We start from the raw sequence: 26,807 nt of genomic DNA on the forward strand, positions 1-26,807 counted from the left end.
GCTGGGGGTTTGGCCAGACAACATCCAGTTTCCACTGGTCTTACATTGCATGGAGTCAGACTCACTCTCCTCTACTCAGACTACCCTCTTAGAAAGGGAGAGCGATAGAAAACGTACAGAAGAGAGAGACACACTGTGGCTAAAACATAGGGAGGAAGAGGAAGCTACTGCGCCTGACTGGATGAAGAGCACTGGGCGGCCTCAGCTCAACCAGGCCAGAAAAGTAGGCTAATTAGGCAGCGGCCCAAGCCAGTTATCTCATAACGGGACTGCTTGCCTGCCTGCCCGCATACGGACATGGGCCCAGGCACTTATGGGTCAGTGGATCACAGAGTTTGGGTTAGGGACCACTGGGTGAAATTAGCCACAATTGGCTGATCTGAATGGGATCACGTGAGGTTTGTGGCCCACATCCAGTCTGGGCTGATGATCAGATGACCCAGCCCGTGGGTGGGCAGGCATAAACACATAATGGCTCCAACCGTCACTGACCCACTGCTTAACTACCGCCGTTATTCTTATAATGAAGAGGTAATACTCCCCCTTAGTGGATGGGCTGGAGCGCAGGAACTAACTGATGTCTTGGTTCATATGAACCATACTGTTACTGTTGACATCATAGGCAGACTCACACTCAGCCTCTTCCCAACCAACAGCTAATGATCTGACAAGTCCAGATGGAGAGAGCTGGCCTGATTAAGGCACCGGTGGTCACTCAAAGCCAGGAGGGCAGTCAGAGGCAGGACAGACATTAAGGCCAGGGCTTGAGGAAGTAAACAAACAAACACATGGATAATAGAATAATAACTAAATAGGAAGTGCACTTAACAGACAGGAGAGTTTAAAAAAAATTCCCAGAGGAGGAGGAGCAGAAGGGCTCTTATTGTGTGGAGGAGATAAACAGAGATAGAGAAAGAGGGAGAGGGATAGGGAGAGGGAGAGAGAGAGTAATAGAGACTAAAATGGATGGGGGGGGGGGGGTGAGACAGGAGAAAAGTTAAAGTCTCTGAGAAATATGGAGGAAGAGCGACTAGACCTTCTAGGTGGCGGGGGGAAGAGAGAACGATTATGATAGGATAACCCTGAGGCATCTGCTCAATCCATTACTCTTCAGGACAGAGAGAGAGAGATGGGGGAGAGAAAGAGAGAGGGATAGGAAGAGGGAGAGAGGGAGAGAGAAAGAGAGGGAGAGAAAGGGAGAGAAGAGAGAGGTGATATAGAAAGAGCAAGAGAGTTTGAGAGCATATGTGAACGGAAGATCTGTTCTTGCTCAGAGATGAAAATATTTTTGCTCTGTGTAGAAGAGGTAAACAATCTCTGCTCTGCATGCCAGAACACTTGATGCAGTTCTCACATGCTCTTCAAAACACACACACACACACACACACACACACACACACACACACACACACACACACACACACACACACACACACACACACACACACACACACACACACACACACACACACACACACACACACACACACACACACACACACACACACACACACACACACACACACACACACACACACACACACACACACACACACACCTTGGGGGACGGAGTGATGTAAGAAATACCCTCTCACTGCAAAGGCTTCAGGCATGTTGACATTAGCGTGTGCTAAATGCTTTGAATAGTGTGCATATAGGCCACAGGTCTAATAGGTCACAACAGCTCAGAGATTTCAAGCCTCCACACAGACAACCACAGCCTTTGCTCTACACACTGTCATATATTTGACAAATGTGGTCAGGGGAGTAAAACACATGACATTAGCATCATCGTTAGCACAAGTGCTGTGCAAGGATTGCTACACTGTTACACATTCTGCACTGCACCAAAAACAATGGCTGGTGTAAATTAAGTCTTCACCAAAACAACAAACAAAAAACAAACCATGACTGTCCCAGAGCGAGTCCCCCACTGTCTCTATGAATACTTTAAGTAAACACGGCAGCTATGGAGATCTGGGCTGCTGTTATCTTTTCTTCAGGGAGTGAGCAGCAAGGGGTTTGTTGCCATGGACAGACAAACCCAAGCACACACACACACACACACACACACACACACACACACACACACACACACACAAGTGGTTAGAGTGAGGGGACTACCATGAATTCTTCTCTATGGGCTGCGGGTGTGCAAGTTGAAAGCCTCACTGTCCTTTTACAGAGGTAAAAGGTGTGAGCCTTGTCCCTGTTTAGCTCTGTTAAAGCATATTGTTTTCCAATGAACAAAGCACATACATGGGTGCATACTCAAAATTCAGCACACTTTGTTAAAGGCACAGAATACTTGGCAGATCATTTCCTGTTTTCCAGCAAAAAGAAATTCTTCCACAAGTGCGAGTCCACACACTGAGCCCCCGTCGCCTTGGCAACCTGTGAGTTCGCAGACCTATTGGAAAAGCAAGGGAATGGAGTAGGGGACGGCAAACCTGAGAGCAGAGAAGAGGAGGGAGGAGAGGGAGGCGGAGTGGAGGGCAAGTTTCCACACACACACGCACGGCACGTGCCCTGACCTGCCACTGGTGTGTGTGTGCGCCATTTCACTGAGAATAGGCACACTCATACCTAAATACACACCTGCCATGAGTTGAGAGTCCACCCTGAGGGTTCTAAGGAGACAGGGTGTGTACTCTCTGAAGATTAACAAGTCAGCCTCGCCCAAAATGCACCTTCGTTCAGAAACTATTATGCTGTTGCCCTTGAAATAACAAAATAAGCACTGTCAATGCTTATACTGCTCACAGTTCTAATTTGTACCCGGTATAAACCTCTCGTCACCTCTCGTCAACATCAGCCCGTATCCCCTGGGCCGAGGCTCAGAGGGGCTGCTTCAGAGGCTGTGTGTCCCTACACGCGTCACACAAGCAGCCAAGCTGAAGTTACACTCGTGCTTATTAGCATTGCTGAGGCAGCTTGTAATCATGCTGTTGTGTCTGTGGAGGAGGAGGTTTCTTTCTCTCCGACGAGGGAACAGAGGCTGCGGATGGAGACGTTGAGATGCCCAACACGTTATGGCTCCTGTCCGCTCCTCTTCAGAGCCTGTTTGCCTTGATGCTGTCATGAGGGCGATGAGGTCACCAAGTATGGCGATGACAGATAGCGATGACATCACTGCTCATTGTCTCGGAACCACGCTGCAGAGAGGCTGAGTCACGCGCTCGCTTGACGTCGAACTCATTTTTTTCCAGGTTACTCGACAAAACAATCACAAAGGCTGCCACACCCGCTCCAGGGGGAGTAATTCAGGTGAGGCCACAAGACTGGGGCCTGCAGACAACAACAAACACTAAGAGTGGAGTTACAGAGGCTGGCCGGCTACCCTTTTAGCCAAAGGGGGGTATATTGGAGGCGTTTTATCATCCCCTGTGATATGGACAGAGACGTCTTCCCCCACCCCCCCCACCCCCCCCTTCCACACACACACACACACACACACACACACACACACACACACACACACACACACACACACACACACACACACACACACACACACACACACACACACACACACACACACACACACACACACACACACACACACACACACACACGTCTGAGGCCTTCAGGTCATTGATCACGAACAGCCCAGCCACTACCTCCAATTAAGTTGTATCGGAACTGCTGAAGACACACAAAGGTTTGACGGCAGACTTCTAAGACTAAGATCTCCTGGCCAGATCCTGCCAGAGTCCCAGGAATGTCCCCCTCAGGGCTTTAATTAAGAGGGCAGTGGCTGGCAAAGTCCCTCTGTGTGTCAGTGCTCATAGGAGCCCTGCCGACCTTCAGAGAAGTGTTGCCCAACCGGGCCAGAGCATGTGAGCATACGTGGGTAAAAATGGCTCAGCCAAACAGCCCTGCTACCGGGGGGGTGGGGTTGAGGGCAGGGGGGAAAGCACGAGGCCTGACACGCTTCCACTAAAATTAGCGTAAAATACACAAGCTAAGTCGTAGCTCTCCATGACACTTTCCAGAAGAGGGTGAACTATAAACAGGGAGAAAGTGAATGTGAGACTGGCAGAGAGGAAGCGAGCGCGGGCAAATAGGGTGATATGGAGCGGGCAAAAATAGATAGAGAGAGATGGAGGGAGAGAGAGAGAGAGAAGGGAAGCAGTACCTGATATGGTAAGTTGTAGTCTATGGATGAATGCGAGAGAGAGAGAAAGAGAAAGAGAGACGGTGAGAGTGAGAGAAAGAGTAAGAGAGAGGAGGGCATTACCTGACATGGTGAGGTCTAGTCTGTGGATGAGTGAGCGTTTGGCAGACTCCATCTCTGGGCTGGGGTTGTCGAGGGCCTGGCGACACCACACCATGGGGCTGAGGGCCTTCTGCAGCGGGCTGTTCAGCTTGGTCTCATACAGCCTGGAAGCAAAGACAAGGTGGCACACTGTTAGAACACCTGTTACAACCTGCTCAAGGCTGACAAACATACAATTCAATAGGAGCGCTACATATTCATACAGGCACTACACTACAAAGGATTCTTTGATAAAACGAACAAACTGAGCAAACATTTCATATCCGAGTCGTGGTTTGACCATACACAATGCAAATACATGTTCTCTCTGTTCATTGGTATTGGTCTAAACACCACATTACAGTTCAGCAGTTCAGAAACAACTAATTTGGAGGTAGTGGCTGGGCTGTTTTTGATCAATGACCTGTAGGCCTCAGACGTGTGTGTGTGTGCGTGTGTGTGTGTGCGTGTGTGCGTGTGCGTGTGTGCGTGTGTGTGTGTGTGTGTGTGTATGTGTGTATGTTGAGATCGAGCGAAAGTATTATCTTAACGGGCTTACGGTCACAGCAGGGGACACGACACTAATAAATAAATGCACACCTGACGTCAGGAAAGGTGAAAGGGGCTGGAAATTGGACATTTAAGACTCAGAACACATCCCAGAGAGAGAGAGTGAGAGAGGGAGTGTGCGAGAGAGCAAAAGGGAGTGAGAGAGAGAAAGAAAATGAGAGACGAAACATAAATTGTCGGAATGAGAACTCTGAGTCAGCATATGTCAGCTCTACCTCCTCATCCAGAGCACAAGCAGGGGAGAGGTTGAGAGGCTTTATCACACTTGCCTTCAGATGTGCTGCACTCACAACACGCACTCACACTCACCACACACCACACTCACAAAAGCAACAGATGAAACATTCCAGCACAGAGGAAGGGAAATGCAGAATCCTGCGACCTCGGACACTAGATCCTCTCTCTTTCTCTCTCACACACACATCCACACGGTGGAGATTATGATAATCACTTACTCCACAGCTGCATGGATCTATTGTACATTCCACTAATTCCTGCCATAGCTTCTTCAGACCGATGACGTTGATCACCTACACTGGATGAGACTCTAACCACTCCTGCTGTTGTCAGTTCACTGCTGTTGTCACTTCACCACTGTGGCCAATTCACTGAGAAAGGGCAACAGGTAAAAACACAAACCTGTTGGCGAAGCCCTGGTCCGGTTATAGGGCCGAACGGCCACCAATGCCACCGGACCAGATTGCCGTGCTAATCCGGTCTGATGCTAATTCAGGGATTACAGGAATCCATGACAAGAGTTGGCACTCTGGGCTAATCCCACTTTGACTGGCTTTGCCACCCAGAGGAATAATGAGAAAAAAGACGCAGAGGAGGACAGGGGGAAGAAGGAAGGAATGGAGAGGGGAAGAGACAGGGGACATATACAGCCAGAGGAAGTATGACAGATAAATGCAGAGGAGGGCAGGAAAAAGAAGGAAGGAATGGAGAGAAGAAAAGGAGGAGAGAGAGTGGAAACATGGAACAACCTGAGGAGAGGAATGGAACTAATGGTATCTGACTAGGCGTTACATTCCAGGGCCGGGACACAGACAGGGAACAGTGAGACTGAAGGACTAACGTTGTGACTGTGAAACTAAAAGAAGCGTGTTTAAACTCAACATGGCCACGTGGACAGAAAAGGGCCTTGAGAGTTCCGAGAGCCACAGTGACCTTTTTAAACTAAATCAACCCCTGAATTCCCAGAAACCCACCCATTATCAGTGTGCAGTGAAAGGGCCCCTTTGAAAGAGCCCGTCTGGGTACTTGAGACACCAGCAGGGTGGGTCTACACAGAGCAGCAATCACAACCAAAGATGTGAAAACGTCCATAGGTCTGTGAGTGAATTCAAGAGTACTTCCCACAAAAATACATCTTTCCCTCAATCATGGCATTCTCTTTCAAAACCTCTTGTTAACGCCTCCTTCACTCCCCATCTTCTAAACCTCTCAGGCCTTTTGTTCTCTCGCTCCCACTCAAGCTCAATGCCTCCTTAACTTGCCTCCTAAACAGGATTCTCATTAACATTAGCCTAACGGCTCTAGCTCCTCCTGATGCTCCTGGCTCTCCTCTTCCCCAGAGGAATAAGGGGATGCTAATGGAGGCCAACAGCCCTGAGTGAGAGGCAAGATATGGGACAGCAGCAATGGAGGTGGAGGTGGGATGGAGAGGGAAGGTCTTCAATGTTCATTACGTACAGTATGAGACTCAAGGAGAGACACAGGCACTCATGAACAACGTTCTCAGCATTACAAGTGTGCATTCAGTTTTGTGAGTCATGTGACTTTCCATCACTGAAGAGGAAGGAAGCTGCTGTTGTTATCGGTGTGCTTGCTTTATTGATTGCCAATCAATACCAGTATTAAATCCAAGTCCCTAACTGATCATGGACCGGCAATTCACAATAGACCTGTTTGTTTCGTTCATTGTATAGGATATCCAGGTAAATAAGCGGCTTGCATCATCTCTGGCTGTTGTCTTTGAGCTGATATCATCCATGAGCTCAAATCCCCCCCCACCCCAGTCCAGCTGTTGTAGCGTTTCCCCTGAAGACCGGTCTCTTGCTCTCCCTTACGCTGCCAGCACACAAATCCACTCAAACAGCTCCGGTTTCAGGGATTACTGATTTCCGCGGAAATCTGTGTAAAGTGACCTTAACCTCAAAGCAGCAAAATACAGTGATTGTTTACAAACACAGACGGATTTATACAAGTGAAGATCAGGCCTAAGCCCCTGACTGCTACATCAGACTTGACCTACGGAGCAGACTGTGATGTTCATGCACCAAGGCATTTTTACGTAGACACAAAGAAGAATCAATTCTAATGCTGCCTAGTGCCTATAGGCCAAATTTGTGTCCAGCCTTTTAGAGTGAATTCTAGGGTAGGAAGCAGAACACCCCTGCGCTATTATCAATGACCTCATCCTGTAGCTTGGACTATCACAGACACTTGCCATATGAAAATGATGTTGCAGAAGGGGTGACTTCAAATGGATGGAACGTAAAATGGAGAGCAGAGCAAAGAAATGCATACCCTTCTGCAAGCCTTCGATGCTAAATTACTACAGGTGTCCATGGACCCCTTATGTCATTATCAATGCAGTGAAGGTTCTGAAGGTTTAAAGTCTGCTCCTCTGTGCCAAGTACAATGGCGGTGTGGGCTATCAGTGGTGATCACTATACAAAACGCTCACTCTTGGGACTATGCCAAGAAAACCGTTCTCCTGCTAGCTATGTAAACAGGCGTCGTCTTGTTTAACCCTACAGCAGTCTGCACGCTAACTTTTTCCTTAACAATCAGCTCCCTGTCAGCCTGTCCCGCGTTGTTAAAGGCTTGTAAAATACTTAATGCTTTAGAAAAGATAAATCGTGTGTGAACATCAGAGAAGCGAAACGCAAGACAGTTTGCTGCGGCGAAGGGTGACTGGCCTTGGGTGCATTAACCCAATTTTAAGCAAAGCAAGCTAATGTCAACGCCTTAAAAAAAAAAAAATAATGAGGCATTTTCCAAAACGCCGTGTGTCCAATCAAGGGACATTCAATGCAAAAGCGTTACTTAGTGTTAAAAAATAAAAACATTGTAGCGGAAGTCTAGCTGGTGGGCATGTATATTTTCTTGCTAACTGTTGCTCAGACGAATGAAACTTCGCTAGCAGCTAGCAAAGACAATCAACAAATTCAGATGTGTCGTTCCAAAGCTAGCAAATTCGTCTTTCTCTCCTGGAAGGGAAAGTCTGTGAGGCCTGGTTGGCACAAACTTCTCGATGGTAAACACCTAATTGCATTGGTTAAAAAGAATGGAACACATTAGCTAGTTATGTTTACATTTGTACAACGTCTTGTACAACACAGTCCGAGGTTTTCCAGTTGTCATGAGTGGTAAGTGAGATATTTGGCTGGCCAGCCATCAAATGAGAACCCCCTTCGGCGCATTCCTGTGCAACTTTGCACTCGTCAAATGCTTGACTCTCTGGCTGTGGTCTGGAACAGCTGTGTTAGCCTGTTGGGCTGTCACAGTGCGGGTGTGAGGTTGTGCCCACTGTTAACAACCCTGGCTACCAGTGATGTAATCTAAAAACGTTGGCTAGCCTGCTACTTTTCAAACACTCACCAGCTGTCGTCGTCTTCGTTCAGACAATCCATGTCCTCTAGATCGAGGATGTCCACTTCATCAAGTATTGAATTGTCCTCGTCTTTATAAAAATCCCCAGTATCGTTATCATATGAAGTGACACCAGTGCCAATGGCAGCCCAAGCACCGTCGCTATCGTATGAACCCCCATAATTCATTCCAGGATATGACAGCCTGGGGCTCAAACAACGGGAGTTTTCCGACAGCCCGCCGTAGCCCCTCGTTCCACCGAACCCCACCCCAGTATAGCCGGCCAACCCTGCCGCCGCTCCCGCCGTCAAGGGCGAGTCGTATCCTGCGCTTAGAGGTCTTGTGTTCGCTGACATCCCACCGGTCGAAGAGAGTAAAGACGACCGACTCCGGAGCTGTTCGTTCTGCTGTTCGAGTTTCTTCACCAAGTCTTGGAGCTTCCGCACTTCCAAGTCTGCGTTTATATTTGAATTTATGTCCTCCATGGTAGCAGTCTTCTGTGACTCTTATCAGTCTTATGACGCGGATTAAGTATTCACCCGGAGTTAGAAGTCTCTTGAATAAAGTTTACACTGAAAACACTCCACTGCCTAAAAGAGTTAATGAGCTAATCGTCTCCGGGCTATCATGCACACTGGCTGCATCGGCGCCATCTTTACTGTCCCCAGTTACAAACTGAGGCAAAAATCAACTGGGCTGTAACGTAATGGCGTACGTCACCGGCGGCGAGCACGTTTTGGGAGCGACCCCTTGAACACGCGAGCGCGCGTTCCCATTTATTTTTGTCTTAACCACGACGTAGGACTAGCTCTTTAGTATTAAACAATGCATTAATGTCCCGAGAACTCCTAGACACTCAGATAATTAAGAAATGCAAACATTTTAGGTGATTTTGTCAATTTAAATATCTACCCTGTGCCACGGGCCACGACATTTCATTTGAAAGTCACAGGCGAGGGGGGCGTAAAATAAAACAACTTCCAGATTTTCTAGTCATAAAATATGTATGCATTATGTGATGGCAACAGGTAAGCCATGCGCAAATACATGTCTATTACAGCTGAAAGAAAACCAGTTACATTCATATTTTAATTTGATTTTAACGGCGTTTTTGTACCTCTTTATCTCAGGGGGTCTCAATATTGACGGCCCACTACAATGACCTCGTGTAAACTTTAATCAATCCGTCCCACCCAAAATCTCTCAACATGAGGTCTTTCATCGTGGGTGGGCAGTTGAGCAGTGCTTCAGTTAACAAAAAGACATCGAGTACCAGAGAAAATGGCCAAAATTGATAGAATTAAGATATGTCTTTCAATTGAATACTTATCAGTGAGTTTGAACACCGTGAAATAAGAAATAGTAAACTAGAAAATGCATTTCCTGAAGGAAATACCAGTGCATGAAATGCAAAAGTTAAGAAAGGAAGAAGAAAAGAAAGAAGAGTGAAAGAAGGAAAGAAGAGTGAAAGAAGGAAAGAAGAGTGGAAGATGGAAAGAAGAAAAGAAAGAAGAGTGAAGAAAGGGAAGAAGAGTGAAGAAAGGAAAGAAGAGTGAAAGAAGGAAAGAATAGTTGAAGAAGGAAAGAAGAAAAGAAAGAAGTGTGAAAGAAGGAAAGAAGAAAGGAGAGTGAAGAAAGGAAAGAAAAGTGAAAGAAGGAAAGAAGAGTGGAAAAAGAAAGGAAAGAAGAGTGGAAGAAGGAAAGAAGAGTGAACAAGAGTGGCTCTGGATAAAGAGAAAGAGAGTGAAAATATTGAAAAAAGGAGATAAAAATGGAGTGAAGAAGAGAGATTGAGTGTGAGAGAAAGTAGACTGAGAGGGATAGAGAGAAAGATGGAGAGATGGAGAGAAAAAAAAGTAGAGAATGGAAGGTGTCTTAATGTTCCTACAGTTAAATTGAGAGGGACAAGAGAAGAGGTTCCTTGGATTTGGCGCAGCTGTCAGTGAAGCACAGGTGCAAGCCAGTTTAAAGACCCTATTATGATGTCATAATGGCCCAATGTAAGTCAATGGGAACATTTTGATTATACTTTTTAAGATATTAAATAAAAACTAAAGTTTAGAAAAGTGAAAAATACATAGCATAAGTGTCATTTACAAGACCTACGCGACAAAGTTTGAATGAAGTTTCTACGTTAAGCGGTTCGGGCTGAATTAATCGCAGAAAAAGGTAACAAGAATAAGAAGAAGAAGAAGAAGCCCAGGAATAACAATACAGGGCATTTCATGCACTGTAATAATTAAGTCAGTAAGGAATGTAAAGTAAACATTTAATCACATGGAAAAACATGACCTGGACATAATGGACTGTTTTCTATACATTTCATAGTTGAGTGGCGTTTTCAGCATTTTAGCAACTGATAAGAAGACAATATGAAATATGAAAATAGTTGTTACACGTGACTCAACCAGGTATTCCTCTTCATTGGGTTAGGGACACATGAGGACTCAGTTCAAAGCAGCACCGTGTTGATTCAACACATAACAAACACACCTAACATTAAGGTCAGAGAGTTGCCCTTAGACACACGAAAAGCCATCTTTTTCTGTTCCACGTACACAACTTATGACTGAGAACTGGCTCCAAAGAGAAGTGATGGCCATGCATTTGTAAAGGTGTGAGATAAAAGCATCGGCGGGTTGGAGTCAGTGTCTCAATCACAGTGTATCCGAGCTTGAAGTGTGTTCCAGGGCGTCTCTGGACCCCCCCTCCGCAGCTTGGTCCGCCTCTCCCCCTTCCTGGGCCTCCATGTTTGCCCCTGCATCCTTCTGACTGGTCAGGGACTCCTCCAAAGCCTCCTGGTCGGGGGTGATGTCCTGCGACTCCTCCTGCCGGTCCTCCTCCTCCTCGTCCTCATCCTCCACGTCCATCTCAAAGACACGCACGTGGCGAAGGTTGGAGCTTAGCTGAGGGAAAGACAGAACGATCGACTCCAAGCCACAGAGAGGGGGGCTTACACAACCACAGACTGACTGAAATAATCAAAAGACTTAGGCAGGTCAAGTCAAGCCCCAGGATAGACTGATCCTTCAGTCAAGTATAATTCTGAGCTAGCTAAGGTCTTTCAAGAAAATACACTAATCTAGTGTCTCAACTGACAGTAAACAAATCAATTGTTTTGCCTGGCCAATACAACGTGGACATGAATGCTTACCACACAAGACACTTTTCGAATCCCGTTGACAGCCACAAACTGGGCTTTCATATTGTCCAGAGGCCTCCACTGGTTCTCCCACACCAGCCCCTGTGAGGGAATGGAGCCGCTCTGCTGTTCCAACCTGATAACCCCACACAATTATACAGCACAGAGTGAAAATATTAGCAGGATAATGAGAAGACACTGGGGGGATTCTGCCAACAGCTCCCCTGCTAGTGGTTAGTGTACTAAGAATTCAAACCCAGTGGGCAGGTCAGGCATTTGTGTCTATGAGCGTCTCTTGCGGCTGAACTGATTGTGGTGTGAGTTCATGTGCCAGCAGCTGGGTAATGTAGATACTAACTACTACTGGTGAACTACATGGTGACCTACATGTGGAAAAGTAGATGTAATATGCTGTAAGATGGAGGCCATAAATGGGTGTACACACACACACACACACACACACACACACACACACACACACACACACACACACACACACACACACACACACACACACACACACACACACACACACACACACACACACACACACACACACACACACACACACACACACACACACACACCGAAGGGTGGTGTCCCAGGTGAACTCTTCCTCGCTGCGAAGGGCAGCACTGAGAGGCAGCTGTGCCAGAATGCGCTCTTCCTCCTGTCCCTGCAGGACCACTGTCAGCGTCTCAGCGTCATAGAGACGGGCGTCTAGGCAACGGTATGTGCCATTCCCACTGGCAAACAGAGGCACAAAGTAAACATGTTATCAGCCCTATGCAAGCCTTTTGGAGTGACAATATACTGTAGGTGTACTATAGTTGCGCTGTTAAATATATGTTTCAAATTATAATTTTGCATAGAGTAGTACAACTCACGGGATTTCTGCTGCCGGGTCCTCGTCATCAATGCTGCTGTTTAGAGGTCTGCTCAGGTCAATGGCTATGAGACCGTTCGGAACTGACCTGTGAGATGCATGTGCAAGGCAAAGTCTATGTGACTGAACCTTATGGCTTCCCAAATAAACAGCAAATATTTAAATAAAAAGGAGGGGGCAGAAAGGCAGAAGTACCTGCATGGGTCTGTTGCCCTCCTCAATAAATAGATCTTAGATGGGGAGATTTCTGGCATGCAGAAAACCACATAATGCATACTGGCCTTGTTATCATTCCACCTAATCATACATGAGGAGAAACAGATGACAAACAACAATCATCCTCCTATTCTGAATCATCACTACACAGTATAATGACCTAATTATCCCCACCCTCAACATAAACTCTCACCAACTGAGCTAATTTCATTGTATAGCCATATCAATCAACTTGATGGTGTGACAAGCAAGAGCACCGATGATTAGTCATGAGAGTAATCAATACTATTAAGATCACACCCCTCCATAGAAACCGATGTCTTTCTACTCATCCTCAAAAGAACTTTTATCAGTAGACGTAAATAATCATCTTATCTTTACATGTGAGTGTTCTTAGAATGTCCTGTTAACTTACAGTGCAGGCATCTCAAAAAGTCTTGGAGTATTTTCTGAGCTGCAGATACAAAAGACAAAAAATCTCAAATGGAATCAATCCTAAACCACATACAGACTCACAGACATCACATACATCTAAGCTATTTGTTTACCTTTCTGGAACAGTGTACAGGGGCAAACGCAATGCCTCTTTAACAGACTTTCCAATCACCTCCTGAAAAACATGTTTTTGTTATCAAACTGCAGGTAAAAAAGGTGAGAGAAATCAAGATTTAAAAGGTCTATGCTGTGCTGTGCTGTGCTGTGCTGTGCTATGTGTGTGTGTATGTGTGTGTGTCTTTGGGGAAGAGTGTAGCTGTACTAGGATGGTGTCAGACTGTCCCCTGAGGCCCCAGGTAGATGACTCAGATTTAAGGATGCTGTTCCTGCAACCCTCTCTCTTACCCTGCACCAAGGCCCTGACTCAGCAGCAGGAGCGCCAGCCAAATTTCTCACAGAAGACACACTATAAAACAACTCCCATTACTCTAATGCTATTTCATTACAGGCCACGCTCAGGGAAGCTAAAAGCACGTCTGAAATGGAGCACTCCACAATCTTAGGATAGAACTGAAAGAAAACACTTCAAAGGCTACGCCAATTACTCCAACTCCATGACCTTGTGACCTTGATAATAGCAGCAACTGATACGAGTGTCTATAAGAGAGTGCCTTTTATTTGTGTGCTTTTGTGAAAGAGACGGAAAGAGAGTCTATGAATGTATGTGTGTGCCAGAGAGATAGAGGGAGCGACTGTTTGTGTGTGTGTGTGTGTGTGTGTGTGTCTCTCTGTGTGTCAGAGAAAAAGAGAGAGAGACTGTGTGTGCATGTGCTGCTTACAGCCGGTTTCTGAAGACACAGCTCTATTGTCCCCTCCATCAGCCTCTTCACAAAGTGCAGGGACTTCTGAGGGTACGTGGGGAACAGCAGAGGAGACTCTGCGGCAGGGAACAAGTCAACAACAAACAGACACAAGAGTCATGTTTTAAACCCTACCGCGCTACCTATCCAACTCAGTGCCACCACCACTTGTATCTATCATGTGTTACACAAGTCTACATACTGGCCAAAGCTAACAGTGACAAGCCTATGGATGATGCAAATTATGTGATGGGTCCTCTTGCAGTGTGGACTGCTACCTTTCAGATGGGTGCTTCCCTTGAGAAACTTCACCCACTGGTTGCCCTCAGTGTTGGGAGGGGAGACCAGGTCTTCTTCCTCATCTGTCAAGTACTACAAAACAGGTATAAGAAAGGTTATGTACATGAGAACAGAAATATTCACAAAAACAAGTGGACACACACAGTACGTTTACATGATGGCATAAACCCGATTTTGGCTAAAGCCCGGCTTCTCTATTCATGGTGGGTTAACTGCTTTATCTCACGGTACATGGCAGTGACAAATCCAGATCTTGGCAGCGTCAGTTCAAATAAAATGTGGAATGTTTACAAGCATGCATCTGCTACCTTTTATTATACAGTCAATAAGTTGTGAAATGAATCAAAAACAAATCACAGTTAAAGTTGTATTAGTATTGATTGATTCACATCGATATGAATGGATTACATGACTAACAAGTGGTGGAAAAGTAATATGAAAATATTTGTTCGGTGAATTAGTGCGTTCTGTCCAAAACAGTCGCAGTCAACATTTTGGTTTCAGTATTTCAAAGTGAATGAGATGTGGGAGCACAAGAACAGTGAGTGTCTAGCAGCGATTATCATATCGTAGACATATATGATGCCTGTGTATACAGCCGCGGAAAAAATTAAGAGACCACTTCAAAATTATCAGTTTCTCTGGTTTTACTATTTATTGGTATGTGTTAAAGTAAAATGTACATTTTTGTTTTATTCTATAACCTACTGGCAACATTCCTACCAAATTTCAAATAAAAATATTGTCATTTAGAGCATTTATTTGCAGAAAAATGACAATTGGTCAAAATAGCAAAAAAGATGCAGTGTCTTCAGATCTCGAATAATGCAAAGAAAACAAGCTCATATTCATTTTTAAACTACACAATACTAATGCTTTAACTTAGGAAGAGTTCAGAAATCAATATTTGGTGGAATAACCTTGATTTAAAATCACAACTTTCATGTGTCTTGGCATGCTCTTCACCAGTCTTTCACATTGCCGTTGGGTGACTTTATGCTACTCCTGGCGCAAGAATTCAAGCAGCTCGGCTTCTTTTCATGGCTTGTGACCATCCATCTTCCTCTTGATCACATTTCAGAGTTTTTTTTATGGGATTCAGGTCTCGAAATTGGGCTGGCCATGACAGGGTCCTGATCTGGTGATACTCCATCCACACATTTACTGGCCTGGCTGTGTGGCATGGAGCATTGCCCTGCTGGAAAAAACACTTCTCAGAGTTGGGGAACATTGTCAGAGCAAAAGGAAGCAAGTTTTTCTTCCGGGACAACGTTGTACTTTGCCTGGCTGAGGTTTGTAAAAGACCATAAGGATTGAACCAAAGCGGACTGGAGGGTCTCCTAGTTCGTCTTCTCTGATGAGTCCAATTTCACAGTAGGTGCAAGACTCTGTGGCTTGTAGGCCTCTCCAGGTCTCCGTCTAACAATCAGACGACCATGTGTTGGGCAAAGCTGAAAATTGGACTCATCAGAGCATAAAGTCACCCAACGGCAATGTGAAAGACTGGTGGAGAGCATGCACATGAAAGTTGTGATTTTAAATCAAGGTTATTCCACCAAATATTGATTTCTGAACTCTTCCTAAGTTAAAGCATTAGTATTGTGTAGTTTAAAAATGAATATGAGCTTGTTTTCTTTGCATTATTCGAGATCTGAAGACACTGCATCTTTTTTGCTATTTTGACCAATTGTCATTTTTCTGCAAATAAATGATCTAAATGACAATATTTTTATTTGAAATTTGGTAGGAATGTTGCCAGTAGGTTATAGAATAAAACAAAAATGTACATTTTACTTTAACACATACCAATAAATAGTAAAACCAGAGAAACTGATAATTTTGAAGTGGTCTCTTAATTTTTTCCGCGGCTGTATGTCTATCGACAGGATCTCAAGCATGCGAAAGGACGTCATCTCCAGTTGTTATCTAGTTTCAAAAGTTACAAGCGCTCATTTAAGCAATATAGCACGAGTGCCTTATCCCTTACCTACCCCACTCCCACTCGTGCTATATTGCTTTTATAAAACAATTCTACAGTCAACAAATTAACATTTCAACACGAAGTTATTGATTAAAAAGTGTTTATTTCGCCATTGTTTCTCTGCAACAAAAAATAGTTCCATTATCAACATCTTGGTTTGGAATGATAAGAATTTGGAATTAACAGTTATCATCAATGCGCTAAAGAATGTTTCATTGCGGAGTGATTTATTATTAGCTGTGAAAAGTCCGAGTTGGTATGTTGATGGATAATCCAACTCATGGAACGTCACCGACACAGACAAAGACACAGACAGACTGCACAAAGCCTCCTTACCTGTCCCACTCGCTCTACGTTGAAGTACTTCCCTTTTCGATCGAAAAGCTCTTCATTCTACCAAGTGGAAACATCATGAGGAAAATCATTACCCAGTCCACACTGCATTGATGTTACTTTAGAGACTTTTCAGTTGATGGTACGCTTGGGAAACTTCCGGACAGCAATACAATCGACATACTTACTAGACTATACTCCATATAAATGCTGGGAGTGCTTAACTGTGATTTGGTACACACGTAAAAACAACTGTTCCTTGGTTTCACTCCATTGCAAAATAATGTTGCCCAAAGTACAATGAATGTTTCTCACCGCACTGAAATGCTCTGCCAGGAAGTCTGCCACAAATGCCAGGTCTTTGTGTGTCATCTAGAAAGAAATAAAACATTGCATGTGGGAGAAGAATCCACCATATTAAGTTCTGCCATATTAACATTAGAACAGGAACAACACTCCACCCCACCCCCAAACCCCTCAGTCCCCCCAGATCAGGTTCTCTGTTGAGCTCAGTGGTACCTTGTTGAGCTCAGGTGGGACATGATCATCAGACATCCGCAGCATCGCTACCAAAACAAACGCAGAGGGAAATCCCATGAGTGCATTTTCATCACACACACACACACACACACACACACACACACACACACACACATCATGGTGAAGGCTATCTCATAAGCTGTGCTTCACTAATGAAAGACAAGGTAGACTTACCGACATACAACCAGCGGAAAAATGCCTTGAAGTTCTTCATACTTTTGTCAATCACTCTGAAGTTCACAAAAGTACATTAGACATAATAAATTCAGTGCAAAAGGAAAGGAAGTGTCTCTGACGTCTAAACATACATGCATTTCAAATGTAAGGATTACAATGTTCATTTTAATAGAACCATTTACTATGAATATTATACTTACTGTAAAAGCTCATTGGCCTTTAGGGTGAAGGAACCCACAGCAGTGATGGCATCTAAAGGGAAATACCAAAATATTGTGAAAAACATCAACATATTGTTATCTACTGGGAATAGGCTTGATTCAATAGCAGTGTGTGTCTGCGTGTGGGTCTGCGTGTGGGTCTGCGTGTGGGTCTGCGTGTGGGTCTGCGTGTGGGTCTGCGTGTGGGTCTGCGTGTGCGTCTGCGTGTGCGTCTGTGTCCACTCCTGCCCTTTACATCAATACAGGACCCTTACCTTCTATGACTGCAGGATCCAGCCCCAGCGGCTGGTACTTCTGTTTCCACAGGGCCATACCCTTTACCTCACTCAGGTGGTAGAGCAGAGCCTCTGAGCCACTGCAGCACAATACAAGAACATGGGGGTCATGGGGGGGCACATCCCAAAAGCGTAAGGAGACATTTATGGGCATTCTCTGAATCTAAAGCCACAGGAAAATGACTATATTACCCTACAAGACAGCTTTGGATTAGTAAATACACGTCTAAGCACCTCTGTAAGTGACTGATGACCAGCTTCTGAATGCCAGAGTAGGAAGACTCTATGGACTGGCCCAGCATCTTCAGACCCTGCAGAGCACAAACAAGTTTATGCACAGTGAACAGTGACACTGTGAGGACATAAACTCAAACATATATTGTGATGGTATTTTAAAAAGGCTAGCTGAAAGGAGACAGTGCCAGTCAGAAGCATGTAAATACTGAGGGTAATTTTTTGAAGTGACAACACACCTTGACTGTGAGCTGGTTCATGAGGAGAGCCTGTAGTTCTGGGCTGAAAGAAATATAATTACATTAGAGAGACATGTCATAAAACACCAACACAGTGAGATGATCAAGATATTGGCTGACATTCAAAAGTAAGAGACAGTCTTCGACAGACAGTCTTCGACAGACTGTACAACAACGAACCATGATGACTACTGTGATCAACTAGCGCTCTCTGGTGGGCATATTGTAACATAGCACCATACACCAAACATCATATGGCTACACTTCTCCCTTGGGCCACACTGTGCGCATTTAGGCAGAATGCATGAGCATTTTTTAGTTCATGTACATTTTCTTATGATTGACAATAGTGTAAAGTAAATAAATATATATGCCCCCTCAATAATGTTAATTTATGATCAGTTAAGGAGTATGCTTTCTTGTCTCAGTGCCAGTTTGGTTACCTCAGGTGGACCCTTACCTGGCATGACCCCACAGCAGCAACTCCAGAAACTCATCCTGCACCTGGGTACTTGTGTTCTTCTCCTTTACAGAAAACACAAGCGTACAAAAATTCACACACAGAGCACAGGCAATGTTAATTCAATGTGCCGAGTCATTGACCTCTTCCCTTTTAGTACTTACTATATTTATGGTCTTCTAATCTGCTGTAATGGTACTAGTTGTGGTAAATGGGTTAACTGAACTGAAGAAATCAGTTTAATGAACTAGTTAGGTACGTCATAATAAACATAGATGACCGTCTCCATTTTGGTTTTCCTGACATTGGTCTACTCACACCAGACTAAGCTTTTAAGATCTTTACAATACTCACTAATGCCTTGTATAAACAGAACTTAAAACAACTTACCTGAACAAATTTTGTAAGTCGAAGATCCATCTGCAAGAGAATGTCTTCCCAGGCTTCACACATGCAGGTGAGAGAGAGACGTAGGTACTAAGAGAGAAAAGAGAGAGAGGTCTCCAGACTGCACAGAAATGATGCCATATTAGGTGTGTACATTTTGCTTTTAAGAAACTGTTGTTTTTTTACTGGCAAGCACCTCTAGCAGAGTTGAGATATGTGTGAACTTGCGTGCCATCCTGGTAAGCTCAGGCAGACAGGAAGACAGCAGCCCTGTATCCAACTACAGACAAACCAAAAGTGAGGGACAAATAACAGACTCAAAAACCAGTGCCAAGCTTGACGTGAACAGAACCAGTCTATTCAATAACAAGAGGCAAAATTGTACTGATATCATATCAAAACTCAGTAATGAGGCCAAAATACCTTTTCAAGGCCTTACCTGGACATAGTGAATCTCAGGGTCATCATCAGAGGACCTGACCTCTGTGATGACGGAGAGAGACTTGAGGTCACTCGAGAGGCAGAGGCTACGACAATACCCCGAGAAAGGATTGTGACTTGCAATCTAAGAAGAGGATCAGGAATAAGAAGAAGAGCTTTTACACTTGAGAAGAGAGGGAGGTGAAATCTACACAGAGGCGCTACATTCAGTGGATGGGAGATAAAATGTTCCTCTCACCCCTTTTACAGTTGCTATCTTGTAGAGCCCATAAGCATAGAGCTCCACAAAACCACATGGTCCTCCCAGCACCAAAATATTCAACCTGCCAGCATCATATAAGTCAGATGTCAGTCTATGAGATCATTCAACCAGTGCAAGAAGAGTGACACACTGACAAAACAAAAAACTTTCACCCACTGACCTCACTTCCCCCAGGAGATTTGTGGCCTCATCAGATTTCTCCTCGCTGCAAGGAAAGGAAAACTTACTGATAACCCACAAAAGAACATAAGGCTGCACTCATCAGTGAATGGCTTGATGTTCTTGAGAATACCAGTGATGTAGACAGTCACTTAAACCTTACTACTAACATACCTGAAAATCTTTGTTGTGGTGCTGTAGCTGGACAAGAACAGAAAGAGACACAAAATGGATATTAACAATGGACAAGCAGGTCAAAAATGTTTAACAGTGGCTAATATTCGGCTGCGTTTCTGTTTTCCTACTTGGACTATTCAAATATTATTAACAAGGTATAGTCCACTAAACAGGGTGAGAGGAACATTTTAAAATATTAAAACATTCCAAACAACAGATATCAGTTCATGATGGAAAGAGTTTTACCTTTTGGGTAGGGATGGCAGCTTAGGGAGAAAGCGATTAGACTCATCCTCTGAGTCATAGAACGACGCCAGGCCACTGAAGAAGAGTGGATGATAAAAAAGTCACATAAGAAAAATGATACGATAAAAAAACAGCTTATTAATTTATTTTCCATCTAAACATCTCTTTCTCTTGGCAAAACATTATCCCCACTCACATTTTATACATATTTATCAGACATACATATTTATTTAGACAACATCTTGCCAGAATGGTGGGATACGTTGAAAGCAAGTGACTTCACAAATATACTCCAAAAAACATGGAGACACAACCATACCTGTTCTCTTCTTGTACTTCCATCCAGTGCATACAGGACACGGGTAGTCCTACTGGGAACACGTGGAGGATTTCGGCCTTCTCAGCATCGCACAGAACTACTTTTATGGTGTCACCCAAGCTGAACGCTATGACTGGGTAACAGAGCATTAATAACATTAAGAATGTTAGCACACACTGTACATAATATACCAATGATAATACATTTTCATATGCCAGGAAGATTGTGCATGAGGTTATAGAGATAATCCAGAGGAAAACAAATGGTGAAAAGCTCACTTTTGCCGTCAGGTCTCCATGCCAAGGCAGTGATCTCCTTTCCCGTGTTCTCGTTGGGCTGCAAACTCCATACACGGTAGAAGTTGGATAGACGATGCAGCAACAGCTGAGAACAGAGACAGTGTATTTACAATTCAATACTCTCGGCATGATGTTTTATCTACGACTTACTGTGAGAGCCCTCTTCAGTTATTTGATGTCATTCTCTTACCTCACCATTGGTGTTGGCCAGGGCGATGAGATCCCTCTTGGGGGACCACGCCATATAAAGGATGGGATTAGGGAGCTGCTTCTCCCCAACTTGCCTAAAGGCACGCATTGTAACCCCAAATCTGAAAAAGCAAAGATGACTTTAATGGCGCAATATACGTGTTCTACCATTTGACTGTGCCTGGAAGGACACGATTCCGCCACCCAAACTGTCAAACGTCAATCAGAAGATCATTTTGTAGTGTTTTAGCCCAGCTTTCTTGCCCCTGACGTTTCGCGTAAAGCCACCGTTCACATTTAAAACTAGATATTGTAGTAGTGGGGAGCAAACAGAGATTCAATGCACCCTTAAAAATTAGAAATGAATCAGCACATCGGTTGCTTACCAGTTATGACCCCATCTAAGAAAACCTAGCTAACGTTATCTGCTAATAGCTAAAACATACAATTCTGCACTTGAGAATTATTATTTTATTCAAAAACAGCTTGCGCTTACTATTGTGAGAAATTGAAGATCTGTATCTGGTTGAAAATAAACGAATAACTAATTTTCAGTGACTTCAAGGGAAAATCATCTGCCCAAATCCTCCACTGTATGTTCCGTGTATGGCGCCATTAAACTTCACTGTGCGTCACATTGACCAATCCAATTGGAGAATCAGGAATCGTAGACAACGGCAACCCAAAATGGACAAACGAATGGTGAAACGCAGAACACGAGCAAATCTCAGTCCAGCCGTAAGTGGACAACAGTTTTACAGTGAAAGACATTAACGTTCATTGGGCTGAGTGTTATCATGGGATTCTTAAGCTGCCAGCGAGGAGAGACTACTGGCGACTTAAGAAGTACCTTTGTCAGACAACTTTCCTTACAACAATGTGAAGAGATATATTTACAATGATCCGGAGGTAAAAAGTACTACTACTATTAATAAATTATGACAAGTAAAAATGTGTCATATATGCTTTCACCCAAAGCAACCCTTAATATTTACCTGTGTGTATACCTAGGAGGTATTTCCAGGTATCTCCACCTATAAGATAACCAAGCACATGACAAGGACCACTCTGACAAGCTGTGGAAATTCAGATGGTTCCTCAACTATCTTACCAGTCAGTCTATGAGGTGAATGGCTTAGTGACAATGATATCTTAATCAAATTAAAGGGAATTAAAGGAAATCCTTTCTCAAACCAACGAAATGGGGTGTCAAGACATGGGTCATGGCAGAGTCCACCACTTGCTATGTTACAAACTTCCAAGACTCAAAAGGACGACTTCACTTCACTCTGTGTGACAGATGCTACAATGCATGCAAGTTCAAGAGTGGCTACAAAGAGTGGCTGAAGGACCTGGCGCAGTATCTGCAGGGACAGAAGGATTTCATTTCATTTCCAGCTAAAGCCAAATGTTTAACAAATTGCTGGTATTTCATGTTTCTATCTGCTACATGGGCAGAGAAATTAGGGTTTTTGTGAACATTCTGTCAAGTTTGTTCAGGAGGTTGTTTTCAAACAATGCCTTAGGTTTTAGAATCCTTTTTAGACGGCACCTTACAACCCAATGTGTATACAAAGCAACAGTGACTTTTTTCCAACATACAGGAACTGGAGTGTGTTGCTGTTGAGGAAGGTCTTCTTAAAATTCTATTGAAGGTAGGCTACATCTGGGATCCAAACATAGATTTACATGAATTTACATTTCCTGTCTTGTCTTTTAGTTTTGTTTGTTATGTATGTGTGTTTGTGTCCATCCACCCCCTCTAGAGGCTGATTGGGTGCAACATTTCTGCATATACTCTAATGGTACTTATATCTATATGCACTACCATTCAAAAGTTTGGAATCACACAAAAAAATGCATGTGTTCCAGGGAGATTCATTTTTATCCATCAATTTAGGTGTGAAATTAAAGGAAGGCGAATTATATTCAAATTATTGTCAAGATATTGGCAACGTTAGAAAGGGTGATTTCTGCTTGAAATAACAATTCAGTGCTTGAAATTGTGCTTTCATCCCCCCATTACAGCTCGACTGCTTCTTCAGTAAATAGGTCTTGCATAATTTGGAGCAATGCTTTTGAATAAAATTGGCTTTAGTTAAGTTCCGTCCACAGGTATGGCATGGCAATGGAGTTATGGTGAAATGGAGTTATGGTAAATGGTGTTATGTTGAAATGGAGTTATGGTGAAATTACATTTTCAAATAACTAATTGCCTCTGCCGTGCTTGAGACTGACCACGTTTCTTCTCTGTGATCCAAACAGCTCAACATGAATTTGTCTGTAAGATCCTTTCAGTCATCTACCAGTCACCTATTAGTCTCTTCCTGTCATTGGCCATTCTCGAATATGGCTTCTCTTTGAAACTCTGCCTGGAAGGCCAGCATTCCAATGAGACTGGTGTTTTACCGGCAGTACTGAATAAATCTGCCAACTGAGGACCTGAAAGACATCTGTTTCTAGAGATCCTGATGTTCCTATCCACCTGCACAGTTATGCACTGGGGCCTCCCGCTTCTCTATCCTGGTTAAATCCGATGTGTGCTCTTCTGTGAGGGATGCTGTCCACACCTTTTAAAGATATCTCCATGGGACAGCCTTCATTTCTTAGAACAATAGTAGACATACGGGTCTCTGGAGAAACGTCTCTCTTTCTTTCCGACCATTTTTAAACCATAGGCAATTCCAGAAGTTCTGATGCAACAGGTACTCAAGTAGCCCAAAGAAGGCCAACTTTATTGCTTTCTGAAACAGAACAACAGTCTTCAACAACACAAACATAATTGCAAAAAGGGTTGTCTAGTTTAAACATAAAATTTGATTATCTTAGATTATTATTAGCTAACATAATGTGCTATTGAAACAATATCTTAGATTATGATTATGATGGGCCATTGAAACATTATCTTAGATTATGATTAGCTAATATGATCTGCCATTTAACATTATCTTAATTATGATTAAATACAAGGGCATTTGCAGTAATTAAATTCTTTGTGCTCAAGTGTCAGTATACAAATTAAGGTATACAAATTTAAGGCTAGAAAGACAGTACGAAAGACAGGATGAGAAGATATAAATTCAGTTAAAGTGGCAAGTTAAGTTTTATGAGGTTGTCCATATTGAAACATCATCATCATTATTATAAGTTAATATGATGTGCTATTGAAACATTATCTTAGATTATGAAAAGATAATATGATGTGCTATTGAAACATTATCTTAGATTATGATTAGCTAATATGATGTGCTATTGAAAAATTATCTTAAATTATGATTAGCTAATATGATGTGCCATTGAAACATTATCTTAGATTATGATTGGCAAATATGATGTGCTATTGAAACATTATCTTAGATTATGATTAGCTAATATGATGTGCTATTGAAACATTATCTTAGATTATGATTAGCGAATATGATGTGCCATTGAAACATTATCTTAGATTATGAATGGCTAATATGATGTGCTAGCGAAACACAAGGTGACAGGAAATGGGCCTTCTACGCCCCTGTAGATATTCCTTTTAAAGTCAACCATTTCCACCTGTAATAGTAATTCACAACATTGATAATGTCTAGGCTACACTATACTGTATATCTGATCAATTTGGAATAAAGTAAAACAATGACATTTCTCAGTGATTTCAAACTTTTGAACAGTGTATGGTGCATATATCATAAACACATCACTGCATGCACACACACACATTAACCCACACACGCGAACACACACATACACACAAACATTCACTCTTGATCTGACACTCATAAATCACATGTAAGCACCACAGAGATATCACTACACACACACACACACACACACACACACACACACACACACACACACACACACACACACACACACACACACACACACACACGCATAGATGGACACAGACACACACAAATGCAGCCATAAATAACATTTAACTCAGCTACAGAAGAGAGACAGTAAATGTGTGTGTGAGAAAAAGAGAAAGTAAATGCTAATATTCAATGGCTAGAATATTGCAGTCGCCATAACTCCAGGTAAGACATTGCTGTCGGTGTTGACAGTTGTGCTGTGTTATTGGGGAAATCATTGTAACATCATTAAATGAAGAAATAATTTTGAAGCTTGCCCCCGCCACCTTATTTCTTGAAACTATCACATGACGCTTAGCAACAGTAGACAAATACAGTAACCTGCCATCAATACAATGCATGAAACTGATTGTAGGCAAATACTCTGAGTAATGTTTTAACAAGAACTTAAAATAAGTGTAAAAACTGTTATGGCTGATCTACAGATGATTTGCTTTGGCACACAGGCACACTTTATTTATGGCACACTTTATTTATGGCTCACTTAAGACTACATTAGAGGGGGTAATGCTTTCACTCGATTTGAAAGAGGAGAAAGGTCTTGGGATTCACTTAGAGGATTGACAAAAGAGAGAGAGTGAGAGGGAGGAAGAGGGAGACTAGGAGAAAGAAGGATGGAGGGAGAGAGAGGAGAGAAATGAGAGAGGGTGAGGTAGATTGAGGTAGTGGTATACGTAATTGTTCTTAAAAAGGATAAGGATGTCCCATCTTCTGAAAGAGAACAACAGACAAGTGTGATATTCCCTATTGAAGGCCCTAATGTGTGTGTGTGTGTGTGTGTGTGTGTGTGTGTGTGTGTGTGTGTGTGTGTGTGTGTGTGTGTGTGTGTGTGTGTGTGTGTGTGTGTGTGTGTGTGTGCGTGTGTGTGTGTGTGTGTGTGTGTGTGTGTGTGTGTGTGTGTGTGTGTGTGTGTTTGCCTTAATCCACTCAGCTTCCCACAATCTGTTCTGTTCTGGAGAAAAAGAAACCTGAGGATCCATTTACCATAAACCAGCATAGGGCAGAGAGAGAGAGAGAGAGAAAGGAAGAGAGGGAGGAAGAGAGAAATACAGAGGAAGAATAGGGAGGAAGGAATTTGGAAGAAGGTGTAAGGAAAAAAAAGAAAGAGAGAAGGAGAGAAAGACTATCTATATAGAGAGAGATTCAATCAATTTTATGTGATGTATGTTGATATATAAAGTGAAGGACTGTACTGATGGTATTTACATCTTCTGCGTTACATCGTTTACAGGTGGACTGTCCGGTGATTATGACGGCTACTGATGTGCCATTTCCATGTCTTAATGGGGTCAGTGTGGTTAAATGTGAAGAGCCGCGCAGCCAGGCCAGATCTATTCCTGCCTCACATTAAACGGCTGGCAGTCAAAACTAGCCACCGATTAATACAGTTATTTCTGTACTGTATCCTCAACCTGGTTCACTTAATCTATTTTGACACGTGGGGGTATGACTCAGTCCCACAGACCTTTAGGAGGCTGTTTTCCTCAGGGATAGGGGCTCTGTCGGCAGCAACAGGTGTCCATAACGTCCAATTGATAACCAGAAGTGCATAGGGTCTTGTTTAAATTAGCATGAATGAATGCATGTGTGACAAAGAGGACTAGAAATGCTGTCTGAGGAGAAACCTTACATACTAGAGAATTTGAGATATCCTGGAGTTCATCTTTAGGTCACATGATGGTGGTTCTCCTTGCGGATGCTTTGAATGCATACATGACACAGGTCTGCTGCTGAG

The 26,807-nt window shown here is 43.4% G+C and overlaps 2 protein-coding genes across 3 annotated transcripts in view; both read right to left on the bottom strand.

Moving 5' to 3' along the window:
* The window catches only part of slain2 (SLAIN motif family, member 2), a 26,913-nt gene extending 17,838 nt beyond the window's left edge, over positions 1-9,075 (bottom strand). For both annotated transcript variants that reach the window (XM_080832860.1, XM_080832859.1), the window contains exons 1-2: positions 8,438-9,075; positions 4,241-4,383 (exon numbers count right to left, since the gene is read on the bottom strand). In XM_080832860.1, the coding sequence (XP_080688986.1) occupies positions 4,241-4,383; positions 8,438-8,913 (619 nt within the window). In that variant the 5' untranslated portion in view covers positions 8,914-9,075. The remainder of the gene's footprint in view (positions 1-4,240; positions 4,384-8,437) is intronic.
* Positions 9,076-10,877: 1,802 nt separating this feature from the next.
* Positions 10,878-21,808, bottom strand: anapc4 (anaphase promoting complex subunit 4). The gene is made up of 29 exons (XM_080833170.1): positions 21,703-21,808; positions 21,208-21,328; positions 20,997-21,102; positions 20,719-20,851; positions 20,400-20,474; positions 20,151-20,177; positions 19,978-20,022; positions 19,794-19,878; positions 19,554-19,679; positions 19,311-19,394; positions 19,118-19,204; positions 18,728-18,792; positions 18,268-18,310; positions 18,029-18,105; positions 17,774-17,874; positions 17,499-17,550; positions 17,296-17,351; positions 17,101-17,147; positions 16,897-16,953; positions 16,585-16,641; positions 14,246-14,339; positions 13,947-14,044; positions 13,221-13,282; positions 13,088-13,126; positions 12,652-12,753; positions 12,458-12,544; positions 12,158-12,316; positions 11,583-11,706; positions 10,878-11,334 (listed from the first exon to the last, which is right to left on the bottom strand). Exons 2-29 carry the CDS (start codon positions 21,313-21,315, stop codon positions 11,086-11,088), a joined length of 2,445 nt encoding a protein of 814 aa, XP_080689296.1. The 5' UTR covers positions 21,316-21,328; positions 21,703-21,808; the 3' UTR covers positions 10,878-11,085.
* Between the last annotated feature and the right edge of the window lie 4,999 nt (positions 21,809-26,807).

Source organism: Sprattus sprattus (genome assembly GCF_963457725.1).
Source record: "Sprattus sprattus genome assembly, chromosome: 2".
In the NCBI taxonomy this organism is placed as follows: Eukaryota; Metazoa; Chordata; class Actinopteri; order Clupeiformes; family Clupeidae; genus Sprattus; species Sprattus sprattus.

Excerpts from the sequence above, each read along its gene's own strand:
- anapc4 (XM_080833170.1), bottom strand. The coding sequence starts at position 21,315 with ATGCGTGCCTTTAGGCAAGTTGGGGAGAAGCAGCTCCCTAATCCCATC. Across the intron at positions 19,879-19,977 it reads AATCTCCTGGGGGAAGTGAG|GTTGAATATTTTGGTGCTGG; the intron begins GTCAGTGGGTGA and ends TGATGCTGGCAG. Across the intron at positions 12,545-12,651 it reads AGGGCAACAGACCCATGCAG|GTCAGTTCCGAACGGTCTCA; the intron begins GTACTTCTGCCT and ends TGCATCTCACAG.